The sequence below is a fragment of the Athene cunicularia genome, assembly GCF_003259725.1.
Source record: "Athene cunicularia isolate RWA chromosome 3 unlocalized genomic scaffold, athCun1 chr3_part1, whole genome shotgun sequence".
Taxonomy (NCBI): Eukaryota; Metazoa; Chordata; class Aves; order Strigiformes; family Strigidae; genus Athene; species Athene cunicularia.
In genome coordinates, this window is record NW_020799097.1 from 96,601,530 (window position 1) to 96,616,603 (window position 15,074).

Consider the following 15,074-nt stretch of genomic DNA (forward strand, 5'->3'; position numbering starts at 1 on the left):
ATAATTAATTTAATCCAGAACATGTCCTCTCTTAAAAAAAAAAAAAAAAAAAAAAAAAAAAAAAGAGGCTTCCTAATAGAAAATCCGAGAAGAAAGCAAATGACCAAGCATGACCTTTTTTTCATTACACATCAATTAACAGATACACACTGTGGGATTTGTTTGACAAAGGCCACTAGAGACAAAAACCAAATTTTTTCAGAAAGTTTTATAGGTATTTACAAGATTTTCATCTTCATCTCTACGATGTTAACAACAATCCTTCAATTACTTTCCCTGAATGTGCAAAACAAAACTGCAGAAACTTTTACATCCCCATTGCTAATATAATAAAGACACTTAAAGAACCATTTTCTGGTACAGCATATATTCAAATCAATGAAAGTCTACTACTTTATGCCTAAAATTCTTTTCACTAAAAGTCTAATACTTAACTCAGAGGCATTTTGAAAATTCAGACAAAATTTTCTTTCAATTTTATGTAATGGAAGTGCCCACACATCATTACAAGTTTTCTGTGTTCCAGCATCTCCTTTAATTTTCAGCTATAAGATTATGACATATCAGTTTTACATACAGTATATATTCCATGTACGTAAATACACCACCCAACTCACTGTATTAACTGAGTATTCACTACTATTAAGATGGTTTAAACCTACACAGAACATGTAATCCTAATTATGATATTGGGGCTAGTGCATTTTGGGGTTTGTTTGTGAGTGGGGTTTTTTTGGTTGGTTTTGGGTTGTGGTTTTGTTTTGTTGTGGGTTTGTTTTTTTTTTTTCCCTACTGCATGTCTGATACACACTTTAAAATAAACTGAAACACATCAGAGAATTGACTTCTGTGCCTAGTTTTCTCTTTCTGTGACAAATTCAGGATTTCTAAAAACCAGAGAAAAACAGATATCCTGGTTTCAGCTAGGATAGTGTTAATTTTCTTCCTAGTAGCTGGTATAAGGCTGCGTTTTGGATTTAGGATGACAATACTGTTGATAACACATTGATATTTTAGTTGTTGCTCAGTAGTGCTTACACTAAGTCAAGGACTTTTCAGCTCCACATAATGCCCTGCCAGTGAGGAGGCTGGGGGGCACAAGAAGGTGGGAGGGGACACAGCCAGGACAGCTGACCCCAACTGGTCAAAGGGGTATTTCATACCATACAGCATCCTGCTGAACAATAAAACAGGATGGGGGGAGTTGGCATGGGGTTGGCAGCTCACTGCTCAGGAACTGGCTGGGCATCATTTCTCAGGTGGTGAGTGATTGCATCACTTGTTTTGTATATTCTTTTTTCATTATTACTATTTTCCTTAATTTTTTTTGTCCTGTTTTACATTTTTTCTGATTCACTCCCCCATCCCACTAGTGTGGGGATCGAGCTAACAGCTGTGTGGTGTTTACCTGCCTGCCAACCACAACAACAAAGAACAGAAAGTAGCATTTGGAAGTGGAATTAAAACAAGATTTGACCTAGCAAAACTTAACTACTGTTCAACACACCTGCATTACTTTGGGAATTAACCAGTTAAGGGACTCAAAACAGAAGCACAGCTGTGTTCGTTCATCATCATAAATTACTGCATCACAAGCTACTGACTACAACCTCCTACCACTTACATTCTGTCAGCCTCAAGACCCAAGCTAACAAAAGAGCTTTGGCATATAGTTCTGCCACCAGAAATCTCTGTAAACTATCACTTGCTGAGTTTGTTTTTTTAATAACTCTGCTCGAACAAAACCTCTGTTTTGGTATTAAAACAATAATTCCCTTTTAATAACTCTGGAAAGATCTTATGGAACTACTAACTCAACTCACTGTACAAATACACAGGACAGACTACAATTGTTACATGTGTAAGTAATAAACTGCTTTTGAACACTTAAAAATCTTTTAAAACAAAAGCATGCCTCAAACAATGCCTTTCTCTCCAAGCTACAGCTTAAAATGCCCAAGCATAGCAGTGAAAAAAGAACTGTTGTCTAAAAGGTTTGATATGTTAGTCCAGTCAGCTTGAAATTTAAGTCCACAAGAGAACAGAAAAAAATATTCCATGTTGAACAGTGCACTTTCATTAAGAACAAATACTATTGATCAAACTAAAATTGCTTCAGGAAGTCCCAAAGGATTTTATACAAAGCATCAATGTCGCACTGATTTAAATGAGTCACTTACTGAAAGATCAGAGTATCTAAGAGAACTCATTGCTTGTATTTTTGACTTCTCCCTCTTTGCAGCTTAGTAGTTTTAAGACAAGCCAATTTTTTCCAGAATGTTACTACAGATACAAATAAAATTGTTATTGGATATCAACCAACTGCACATAACTTGTGAGCTGCTAATTCTTTAGCAGATAACAGAAACATTGTTGCTCATGCTAAGTTACTGTGTCCAAATTCCATTATTTGCCTTTTAAAAAGAACAGTCATCATCTAGTCTGGTATTTTAAACATTAGTGTATCTACTACAGATTCTCACTATATACAAAATCACTTGATGTAACTGAACAGATTCTCAGACCTTACCTGCCTAGTTTACCATGTTCAGAACTTCAAAATGCATCAGAACTACAAATGAATTATAATGACTATACTTCTTTGAAGACAAATGTCCTAAGGTGTAAACTATACTTAGAATATATCTGAAGAAATTACTTCTGTCTTTTGAAAATAACTAGAGGATAATCAAATCCCTATTATCAACATCACAATTTATCTACCAGACTTTTAAGGTTTTAGAATTAAAGGCAGTTTAAACCTTTCAGACACAGCTCTTTTATGCACTGTTTTCCAGACTGCACTTAGTCTAAAGGTTAATGAAAAACTGATTATGGCAGTTGTCCTTTACTGATCATGAAGATGTTCCCACCTTCTAAAACCTTTTCTTATGCCTCCAACACCTGAGATCATACTCCCCTAGTTAAAAGCATTTCTGCTTACTATTTAAACCTTTGACTATTTCTTTTAAAAGAGAATCAACATCTTTCCAAATAATTCTCCCCATTCTGCTCAGTGGTTTGAAACATTCTGTTAAAGCTTCTCTATAATTTCTGAAGTAATAATACTCAAGGCACAAATGTAAAAACTCAGTCCAACAACTTTTGTAATTAATGAGACTGTGTCAAAATGACAATTTCATAGATTTATTATGAACACAAAAATTTGTTAGAAAACAGGTATGTCAAATTCTTCTGAAGTATGTTTCCTTAATTTTCTCTGCTTCTTGACAGAATTTCCTCAAATATGCTAATTCTCATTTCTTGCTAAATACTTGACATTTAAAGGCTTTGCACTCTGTCCAATTAGTAGAACACAGAATGACACAGGGAACTCATGCAGGGCAGGGAAAAGAATAACGAGCTGAAGCAAGAGAAGTCCAAGCTTTGAAGTAATTCATTTCTCTGGAACACTTAAGCTTAACAACCATTTTGAGCTAGATTTGGAAGGGCTCTGCATCAGTTCAGACTACAAACTCCTCACTTTTTTTGGCACATGTATTTTTTAAAAACAATAAATCTAAAACACATTTCTGCTAGGAATTTATTTTGAGAAGTTAAATTAGTAACTCAGTTACGCTACAACATTGCATTGTTACTAGCAAATAGTGCCTCCTACATCATTAATCCAGTCACTCATCAGAAGTTATTTGACAGCCTTCGTAACAGCCACTTATGAAGGCAATAAAATACACTGCAGTTCCATACATTTTTCACCTATTTGCCTAGAGAGGAGCCACCAAGAAGCTGGGAATACCAACCAGGAACCACTGTGCACACACCTGACTGCTGTCAGTGAAGGTAACTGCTCCTGGCTCTCTCCCAGAGCTTACTAACAGCTTGTATACTCAGACATAGGAAGATAATAGGCATTTATCTTAACTAGTGTCATCTAGGAAGCCTGGGATGTAAGCCAAGTTCTGAGAAACATGCCTAGAGTTAGCATTTGAAGTGACCATTAGCTCTCTAATCTCAACAAAAACCACAAATATGCATGCCATTTCAATTTAGGACCCATTTAAACAAGAGGGAAAGACACCACACACAACAGCAGTGTACTCAGAGATTACAAAAAAATTCCCAAGTTAACCTCATTTGGTTGAGTGCAACAAAAAAGCTATCTAGACAAAGAACATGGGTGATTTTCACAGTTGTTTCATACAAATTAAAAGTTACATTATAAAATACCTACAGTAAGTATCATTTCCAGCATTAAAGTCATTTAATAAAAAATTCTCTAACTTAAGTGGCAAAACTAGCAGTTGTTCACAGCAACCAGGTTACAATGGCAGCATGTACATTTCCATGGCACTGTCGCATTTTACACTGAATTAGCATTAAGGAAAGTTATGAATGGTTAGCTGTGGGATTTTTGCTCTTCACTATCAGAAGATTCCTGATCTCCTCATACCTACAGTGCAGAATTACTTCTCCTTTATACCTAATGCTAATTATTTGGATATGAACTACTTTCTAACAGAGGCACACCCAATCAGTCCTTTCAGTATCCATTCCAGGAAATTAAAAATCCAGTGGGTGTCTCAGATACTCAAATAAACTAAAACTAACAAGAAAAACAGATGTGGCATCTATCTGCTATGTGATAGTGCTGGAATCTTGTATTAACAACTCTCGTCACATAACTCTAAGGAAATTAAGTATTTCATCTCTACAGATTATACACACCATGCTTGGGTACCTAGAAAGCTTCTACATCCACATTGAGAGAAATGGGTCATTCACACCTTCTTTCATTAAAAAAATGCTCAAGCTCAGGCAGTCAGTGGCCAGAATTATAGTTTGTCATTGAGACCTTGTTAAAGTCTCAGGATGGTAGCTTCATGCTGGTTCTGACCTGCAAAGTCCCAAACATCTTGATACTCAAATTTAAAATTACTTTCATGGAACTCTGAACAGCCCTGTAGACTGCCCATATCATAGTTTTCAATATCAACACCAAAAAGTAACATCACTGTAGGACAGCAACACAATAGTATAAAGCTAAACCACTGGTCTCAGCACTTGGAACACATCTAAGAAGGCTACACATCTCATTATATATCTACAGAGGAACTACCTCTCAATGAGCCACAGTTAAACTTGGATCTAGTGATCAGAATATTCTAGTGCAGGCCTGAAACAAGTCAAGAGGGATACAAGTTCTCAGCCAGTTTTCTCTTCAGTAAACTCTTTTCTTCCTTAAATACTGTTGCTATAACTGATACCTCCAAAAAATGGGTTAGTAAATTGTACCACCATAAACAGGTGACAGTGTTTGAATGATCTTCTGAAGAGATTGCTGAAGTTTGAAGAGCCACAAGGTGTTGCTTAGACAAAAACCTATGCTAACTTAGCACATCAACATATTAAGAAAAGGCAAAATTTCAATATCAGCCCTGAACTTCAGTCAATTCTACCCAAACTGAGCTATACCTGGATCACTAAAATTATTGAGACGATTGAAGAGACCAGTAGACCACTTCAATGTAGCTGTTGTGAGACCTCAGAACAGCCTTAACCAGTAATAAAATATTTTAAATTAGAAGCAACAGTTTGAAAGCATATTATTTCAAATGTCAGTTTTTCTGACATTAAGAACACTGCAGAAAAGGAATAAGTATACAAGGGCAAGCCTTTCTTTTTAGTCAAGATAGCTTTCCTTTAACTGTTTCTGCTTAAAGGAAGAAATAGCATTCAACCTGCTGGATTAGCAGAGAGTTACACAATTAGTGACTAAATGAAACTGGTCAAGAATTAAGTTTAGTCCTCCATGAAAGTTCTAGATGATTATATGTTTTTTTATTCATATGCACACACACATTTGGTAAGCATTTAGAATTTAAAGGGATGATTTAAGTTTTCACAGAACTGCATTTAAAAACATTGTCCATGTGAAAAGTAACTCGTAGCTGTTCTAAATAAAAGCAGTTTAAAAAGCCTGGATAATTAGACAAGTTGTCCCTTCATGAAAACCCAATACAGCTTTTTCTTTTTGTCCAAAACTTTCACAAAAAAGCAAACAAGTATCCCTTTTCATATTGTATAAGCATAGCATTAGTAGTATCACCATTTACTTAGCTGACATAACACTCTGCAAGGGCAGTCGTTGCATTTTGACTTTAAGTTCACATTAAGAAAATGCTTGCAGAATACCAGGATAAACTAACCACATGGCTTAAAACATTTTTCCTGATACACAAAAATTCAGAGCTGTAACCAGGCCTGAATTTGACCCAACATACAATGGCATGATGGCTTTCAGGGTTTTTGTCTTCATGCTCAAGAAGGTTATGACAGCATTTCCAGTGAACAAATCGGATTCCTTACCTTCAACCCGTGATTCCAAGTACTTATCCAACTCAGCATCTTTTTTCACTGCCTCATCTGAGACCTTAGGAGCATTTGAAAAACAAACTAGTACAATACTCATGTTATCACGACTCCCCTATATGACAAAGAAAAAGACAAGTTAGGGTCTTTAGCCTTATTTTCCTTTTTTCTAGTCATTTTCACTTGTTCCAAATGCAGTACTATAGATATACCTGGGGAAAAAAGAAACCTTGCAATAAAACTGTACTTTGATCTGTAAGAACCACAAAGTTTCCCAACTAAACTACTCACTAAAATTAATTTTAGTGATTGTTATTGTAGACTCTTAGTCTTAAAGTTTAAAATATTTAATGGAGTTTTTTACATGTCAACTGTTTAAAAATAATATCAAGAAAACAGGTCAGAAATTAAGACATTTGCTTAATGTTAAGCCAAATTAAAAAACTCACATTACAAAATGAAATGCAAAATACTTATCCTAGACCACTAGAACAGCTAGCTCCAGCTACTACTTTATTTCAGTTTGGGAGCGTTCACCTAAGACATTACATTCATTACAAGTCTGTTTATCCGAATGCACCTGTGTCATACACAGCAGCTTGAAGAAAGCAAGTACAAAATATGAATTTATTTAGTATGGCCAAACTAACCTTACAAATTACCATATGCTCAGCAGTATCAGCCAACAGATTTTTCACATGTGAATTTTAATGCCAGCTCTTCACTAGTAAACTCTGATACCACTTCCCTGCTCATACTTAATTTTAAAAATTATAATCCACAGCCAAATTTAAAACCACAGTGTTTAAGTCTCTTATAATGAGATCCAGAAGAACTGTAATCTAAACTGTTTTGAAATCAAGATCTTCACTTTTTTTGGGGGGTAGAATTTTAAGCCCCATTAGTCACTGCATATTGTATCTGTGTAAATCCAACCTACCAATAGTTCCTATCATCTATCACAACTTCTTATTCAGAAACAATTAACTAGGAATCTGACATTAGAATAAATTCCTTCAGAAGCACTCAGTAGTTATTCTACATTCCCTTTTGTACCAAGCGTATGGGAACACCCATCTTTTAGAGCAGTTAATATAATGTGGTAAATTCACATCCTGAAGACAGAGAACAAATATTTTAATATCATTACAAACTGCAGAGTTCCAGGATCTGACCTTATAAAATAAACATGAAGTTAGATTTCAGGTTTAATGACAATATACTAGTGACCATCCTTTAACAAAGGCTGGTCAAATGCTTCATCAGTAAAGCCACAGCATTTAAGCCAATTGTAAAACATCTGGTATATGCTGGAATACAACCCTATTTCTAAAAAGTTACTTACCCTTTAGTGTTAGAACTCTGCACTTTAATATTTTCTTCCAAACTGCATGTTGGTCTGTGGCCTAGCAAAGGAACTCTATTTGCCCTAGTAGGAGTTGCACTTTTGAGGAAATGCTGGAAATAGTGTTGTAGACCAACCTGTAGTTGCTCTGAACCAACTCAAAGTTTGAGGAGTGCAAGCAAGCTCAGATGCAAAAGTAGTGTTTCTCCATCTAAGCTACAACAATAATCTGAGGACATTACTTCAGATGACAAACCATACCTTGAAGAGGAGATGGTGCAAACATTGGTTTCATGCAAAGGATACAAACACTGCCCAACTTGAAAGAACAAAAGTAACTGCCAAATACCACGCACAGAATTGACGATTTTTTAAAAAATTGTATTTGAAAACAAAGGTTAGAGCTGGAACCATAGGCAAGCACTGAAAAACCAGCAATTGTTAAAATTAAGATTTATTATCACCTCTCCAGACACAAAGGATGAGTCTGTATATTCTTCAGCAAGGATATATAGTCAAATGGGTACAGAAGTTTGAGGGAAGGAAGAGGGAGATTGGGTAGAGTAGGCCAGGAACCGCTGTACCCATCCAAATGGAAGATAATTTTTGAAACGGTTGGTTGGAAAAAAACCTGTTACATACCTTATGTAAACAAGTGTCCACTACCCAATTGCACACTTTTTCCAGGTCATCCGATACTTCAAGTCTAGACTTAACAAATTCACAGAGCTCTTCATTGCTCATTACATCCCAGATTCCATCACAAGCCAAGATGATAAACTCATCTTCTTCTGCCCTTAAAATTTCACAAACCTCAGGCTCTGGAGAAACAAGTTGTTCTGTAGGGCCTTTACCATCAACACATTTGTAGTCATAGTCCCCCAGAGCTCGAGAAACTGCCAACGAACCATTAACACGCTGAATCATTACACTGCCTCCTGCATTCTGGATTCGCTCTTTCTCCCTTGGGTTGCAAGGTTTGTGATCCTGTGTTGAAAAACAGACTTGTCCATTTCTATAGAGAACAGCACGTGAATCACCACAATTGATAAAGTATACATGCTCAGGCGAAATCATAACTCCCACTGCTGTTGAGCCACTTCTGTCCATCCCATTTCTGAGGTCTGAGAAATTGCGCATATACTCATCGATTTTCAAAAAGCCAGTTCTGATTCCACTCTTGACATTTTCCACTGAAGGTTCAAGAGCAGATCCAGGTTTTTCTGTTGCCCTAAAGTCTTCATTGTTAGTGATGTGTTCTAGTAAGTGTGTGGAGCAATAATTTGCAACACGAGATCCCGCGTGACCATCATAGACAGCAAAAAAGGACCAGTCCTCTAAGCCATGGGGAATACCTACAACAGCTGTGTGAGCATCTTCCATTTCCACTCTCCATCCCTGCATACTGCTGAGGCCGTAACGCAAGCCATTCCCTGCACCATGAGCATTATGTTTCTCAGTTTTTGGTTTATCCAAAAATGCACCCATGTTTATGCAATATTGAATCTGGAAAACAGAGAAGAAAAGTCTTATTTATAAAACCACCACTCCACATAAGCTTTGCTCTTCCTTTCCTGTGTGTGTTTCTTATTGGACAAGTGATAAAGCATGCACATGTGCTGAAGTTAACAACTATAGTGGGGGGAAAATAATATAACATGAAGTATGAACTTACCCCGTTTGCATTTTTTAGTGGGGTTTTTTTGGTGATGTGCTGTGTCTTTTAAAGAGCTATTCATGAAAACTAAAGGCTCTCCATATGAAGGCAGAGTAGTTCACATACCTTTGCAGCTCTGCCAGTTTTGTCATTCTCTGCAGAAATTAATTCATGCTGGAAAAATAACAACCAAATGACTCCTCTTTTCAGTTTTATTGTGGCATGAAGAAAAGGTAATGCTTCATAAATAAGAACTAACAAGTCTCACTAGCTTTACATGTACTGTGCTACTTCTATATTCTTGTAAAGCAAGACAAAGATGACAGTAGGGGAACATTGACCATCTGACAAAGGAAACAAGGTGGCAAATTCCACTTTGATCAAAGAAAACTTCTCACAGGATTCTCTTAAATTACACTTAGTCCTTTGTAAAAACTGACATTTTCATTTTTACCATCTCTAAAAGATGTTCATATACTTACATGTGATTTTAAGTTCAAAAATGCACTGATCTTGATTATAAAATGTATCCAATTACAAGTGATAGGAGCTATCTAAGGGTAGAAAATAATCCACAGAAAATTAGGAGTTCTTCAATATCTGGAGACCTCCTTCAAAATATATGAGAAGACCCAGATCCAGAGACCAAGCTTGCAGGTAAAGTGTGAGTAACGCATGCTGAAGCTTTAGAAGATTTCCGACTTCCTCACTTGTGCTAGACTTAGCAGTTCTATGTAGATGTGAAAAACTACCTTGCATTTCATGAAGTCAGCTGAGAATACGTTCTTTCATCCACAGATCCCACACAACGTCATCAGAACATACATTCTTTAATCCACATGTCCCATAGTACTTTCCCGAAAGCTTCAGAAACTCAGATACCACAACCACATGCTGAAAATTACCGCCCCATGAATCTCTTATTGACTGGACATGAAGATTATAGAAAGCTTCATCCAAAAAGAATTTGATAAAATTCTGGCATGACTGGCAGTCAGTCACTAGGTCTCTGACATACTCATACCCACCAAGCCTGTAGAGTCATGATAATTTAGTTCTAGTTTAAAAGTTTGTTACCAGGTCAGAAAAAGAGGTTAAGAAATCCTTACTTCTGCCATCCCCCTCATGTAAACACATTTTCAGTAGACACAGCTTAGTCTGACAGAAGCAATAAAAAGAAATATTACAATGCAATAAGGAAGAGATTAGTTAGATTCTGCACCCCACCTCCCTTTTTAGGGTGAAACTTTAGGACTTTCCTCCAAATAATCTCAACTTCACACTACCTCTCCACTACAGTGACCTCCATGAAGTGCTGAGGATCCCCACTACTACACAGATCTCAACAGTTTGCTCACCAGTTGTGTCTCTCAAATAGTCTCCCACTCTTACTTTAATACAAATTCTGACAAACTTCCTCAAATACTGCAGCAACTCCGTATCTGTTTTGCTTTTTCATCTAATTTTACTATCTTAATTTAAGTTTAATAGCCTTTGATTCAATTGCTTCTAACATGTAAAAGGAGCATTGTGGTTCTCTAAGAGCCTGAACATCACGTAACTTGATGCACTTTTTTGAAAAAAAAGTAGTCAGAAAAGACCTGGCTAAGTCAAATAGCTGAAATGCCAGAAATTTAAATAGCTCTTATGTTTGAGTACTATGCTATGTTTTAATTACAAGTCTTTAAATTACCTCTTCTCACGTGGAATAAATCACTAGCAAGATTCCAGGTTCAGAAAGATTTGCTAGAGAAGATGAATTCTTAAACAGTCATCTAGAAATTGAGGTTTTGCATGTACAGTATAAATGCTAACACTATGAAATTATCCTCTCTAGTTCAGCTATGAGATACTAGCATGATTTTTGATTATTTCTCATTTATTAGGGAACTCTGCACTTGCATTACAGGTACTTGTTTCTATGTACTGAACTTGTGCTGTGAAGTCTGGTGTTACAAGACACAAGTCTTTTAACTTGTAACAAGTGTCTTAAATAGCTATTAAAAAAAGGAATTGTGTGACACCAAAGGAAGTGTCCTGAGCCTCTTTTGCTCTCCAAATTGGGCATTCCATATAGAAGGTACATATCCTCAGCAGCAGAATCTATAGTAAAACCAAAATTAAGACACCAAGTTCAAAGGTTGTTGTCAATTTTATTTTACTCCATATAAACATAAACAGTCCTCAAATTGGACTTTATAAAGCAAAACCAGAAGTACCAATTTGGCAGATAATGGCACATCTAATACAAAAAAGCAAGTTACAGAATGACTTCAAACTCACATATAACATTCTCAAAATACTTTCTATACATTTAACAACTTGAAAAGTGATTAAGCCCTTTCAAAAAAAACACACTATCCCTCCTAAACTTCCCCCACCTTCCAAGTTTTATGGTATTATCTAAAGAATTCCACAAACAAGAAACCACAAATACTGTGTTCTTTATCTCTGTATTCACCATCCACTGGCCTCTAATTGTACTACCTTGGCTAGCAAAGATGAAGATAAAACTACACAACCTCATGTTATGCATTGTAAGCTTCACAATGCATGTAATTTTCAAGCAAAAGCAGTAAATTACATTCTGTTCAATTATTTGCATCATCATTTTACCCCTCTTAATGTAAAAAGAATATTTGTAACACTGCAAATCAGTGGAAGTAATACACAGCAAAATGAGGTTTTCATTACTTGGTGATATACCCAGGCAAAATGTTTTTCACGACCCCTTCTCTTGAAAGATCAGATTGATTTGGGGAAAAAAAAAAAAAGGCTGTGTCAACTGGTGTCATAAAAGCAAAGCAAGTCAGTGCTACACACCACCACAAGTGTTCTCAGCAACTGATGTTCTCAGTTAAGAGCTGAACAAGTTTCCACATAGTTTAATAGTTCAACTAACATCAGTAAAGGAGATTCATGAAAGAGTTCTAATAGCCGTTGACCACTTATTCACAAGTTATACACAATATAAAGCTATTTTAAAAGCACACAAAAGCATTCTTAATACTAAAAATGTAATACAGGACTGAAATGCTGCCAAAATGACAAGAGTCCTCCAACACTTCAGACCTTGTATGAGATTCCTTTAATTCAGTTAAGTATGCCCTTACGTTCTTAAAATCTAAAGTGTTGAAGAAGTCATAAAGCCTAACCTACCTAACTGCAAAAGCCCATGAGCTCAGTATTGAGTGTTGCGTTTCACATATAAAAAATACTGTTTAAAAAACCCCCATGTCACGTGTCACATCTCAGCTTTACATATTTCTTAAGTAGCTTCACTTTTTACAGCACAGGAGAGAGAAACTGAAGAGAAAGATAGTATTAGTTAAGATGATATTCTTGATATTCTAAATATCCTATTCAATACTACAAATTTCTAATAAAGGATTCAGAGATTGACTTGCAATCAGTAAGAAAACGGCAAGTCTAAGAATCAACTTACTGCTGGTCCTATAAAAGACACCAAACATATAGAAGTAATAATCTTTCTATCACTGTGTATATTATGTAGACTCTACAAGGCAACAACTGGTTTGAAGACCAGCTGACAAAGTCACGCCATTTCAGTGAGCATGGAAGAAACAGTGATTTCACTGACTCATTGAAACTCATATTTTCTATCAAAATTATCAGTGATAGTAAGGCAAAAAGACAACTTAAAATGGATATATGCCTGTTCCATTAAAAATTTCATTTTTAAGAGTAACAACTTTTTAGAATTTTAAAAATACTAGGAAGTTACAGAACAAGCAATGATATGGCACACAGGTGAGTACAGTATACTATCGGGTGTTTTGCACAAATGTAATCTGAACTTCACATCTACAGTGACAATACACACAGCTATACCAGTAAACTCAGCTGTGTATTAACCTATGTACAAATTAGTTAAATAAATCAGGTATTTTAATGAAATCTGTAGTATCACACCAAACATTACTCTTTTAGCAAAACAGCTTTTTAAAAAGCAGCAGCAAATAGATCTAAACAAAACACAAGTCAAAACTCTACTTGTCTTCTCCAAAAACGAAAGGTTACAAAAAGAAAACAGTTCCACTGGAAAAAACAGTACCATGGTACTCACATCTAGTTTTGTCCTTCTTTTAACATCTCAGACTAGACCAGTAAACAGACTTGACCACCTAAAAATGAGGCTCAGCCAAACCGAGTTGTAAAAATCCTGCACAAGGCAAAGCCTATCACTGGTCTAACCTGTTCTTTTCATCTCTTATTCTAAGCATACTAGGCTAGATGCGAGTCAATCTTGACACAAGCAGCTACATAATGTCAGGTCAGAATCCACAGTTATTCATGCTGGAAGAGACCTCTAGAGCTTCTCATCCAAACTCATATTCAAAGTTCAATCAATATCATATCCAACACCAAAGGCTGTTCAGGACCTTGTTGAGTTTTGAACATCTCCCAGGGATGGAGATTCCATAGCCTCTGAGCTGTGGTATGAATGTGGTTCATGTCTGACCACATTCATAATGAGAACTCCTATCCGTGCAACCTGTGTTCGCTGCCTCTTAAGTCTTTCATTACACATCTCTGGGAAAATCATCGCTCTTCCTTCACTACAACTCCATTACACAGCCGAAGGCCACAACTGGATCTAACCCTCGACCTTTTCTCTACCACACTGAAAACAACTCAACTCTTGCCTCTCCTCATACATCACATGCTCCAGCCCCTAAGTAACAGAGTGATCCTCTGCTCAACTTGCTCCACTGTGACAATGCCCTTCTTGTACTGGGGGCCAACACTCTACACTGCATTCCAGATGCAGCCTCATCAGTTCCAAATGAAGGGAAATAATCACTTCTCCCAATGTGCTGGATAAACCTTTTCTAATCTGGCCCAAACTTTCATCACTACAGACACACTGCTCCCTAGTGTTCTTGTTTTCCCCGTGTTGTTTTGTTTGTTTTTTTTTTTTGATTCCGCGGTAGTGCTCAAGGAAGAAAGAACTGCTCAGTTTAAGCAGCCTAGGTGCTGGCATGAGTTTTCCATATTTTTCCTGTCCCCCCGTAACACCAGCTATGGTTCCTAAGACACCAGCGCTTCCTCTTAAAAAAAAATCAAGCAGCTTTTCTTCAGGTCAGTGGCAGTGTTCATCTCGCCGTAGAATTCCCTCCTACACATGCAAGGAGGGCAAAACAGCTCTGCCCAGGAGAAAACCTGCTCGGGGCCACCCTGGGTGCATGTCCCACACCCCTGTCCCCCACAGAGCATCCTCAAAGGCACGCCACTGGCCAGCGACATGCTCAGGAAGGCACAGCACGTGTTGGCCAAGGTCTGGGTCCGAAAGGACCCTCAGCTGAGTGGGAGCTGAGGAGCAGAAGGTAAACCACAACATACCATCGACATGCATGTTAAAAACCAAACAGTGCAAATGTCTCGGTGTGAACTAGCGGCACATTTGCATGGGAGCGAAGTTGGGTAAAGCAGTCCAGTCTTACCTGCTTGCTGCTGGGCATGAACCAAGCAAAGTCCTGAGAGTAGGAGGCAAAACATTGCCACAAAGGGCAAATGTCGGTGTTTCCTCATTTTGGTCCTTTATCTGAGTTTTCCTTTTAGTCTCTTTGTTTCAAAGCACCCAGTGTGAAACCTAAGGGAGAAAAACAGGGACAGTTTGAAACAGCAGCAGTGCTGACCAGTCATGGATGAGGCATGAGATAGATAGATAGATAGATAGATAGATAGATAGATAGATAGATAGATAGATAGATAGATAGA

General features: G+C 37.0%; 1 protein-coding gene across 6 annotated transcripts in view; it reads right to left on the reverse strand.

Moving 5' to 3' along the window:
- The window catches only part of PPM1B (protein phosphatase, Mg2+/Mn2+ dependent 1B), a 50,085-nt gene that overhangs the window by 15,179 nt on the left and 19,832 nt on the right, over positions 1-15,074 (reverse strand). For 3 of the 6 annotated variants that reach the window (XM_026844808.1, XM_026844804.1, XM_026844805.1), the window contains 3 exons: positions 8,318-9,181; positions 6,911-6,928; positions 6,328-6,445 (listed from right to left, as the gene is read on the reverse strand). In XM_026844808.1, the coding sequence (XP_026700609.1) occupies positions 6,328-6,445; positions 6,911-6,928; positions 8,318-9,163 (982 nt within the window). In that variant the 5' untranslated portion in view covers positions 9,164-9,181. The remainder of the gene's footprint in view (positions 1-6,327; positions 6,446-6,910; positions 6,929-8,317; positions 9,182-15,074) is intronic. The other 3 variants (XM_026844810.1, XM_026844809.1, XM_026844807.1) reach the window with 1 other exon arrangement.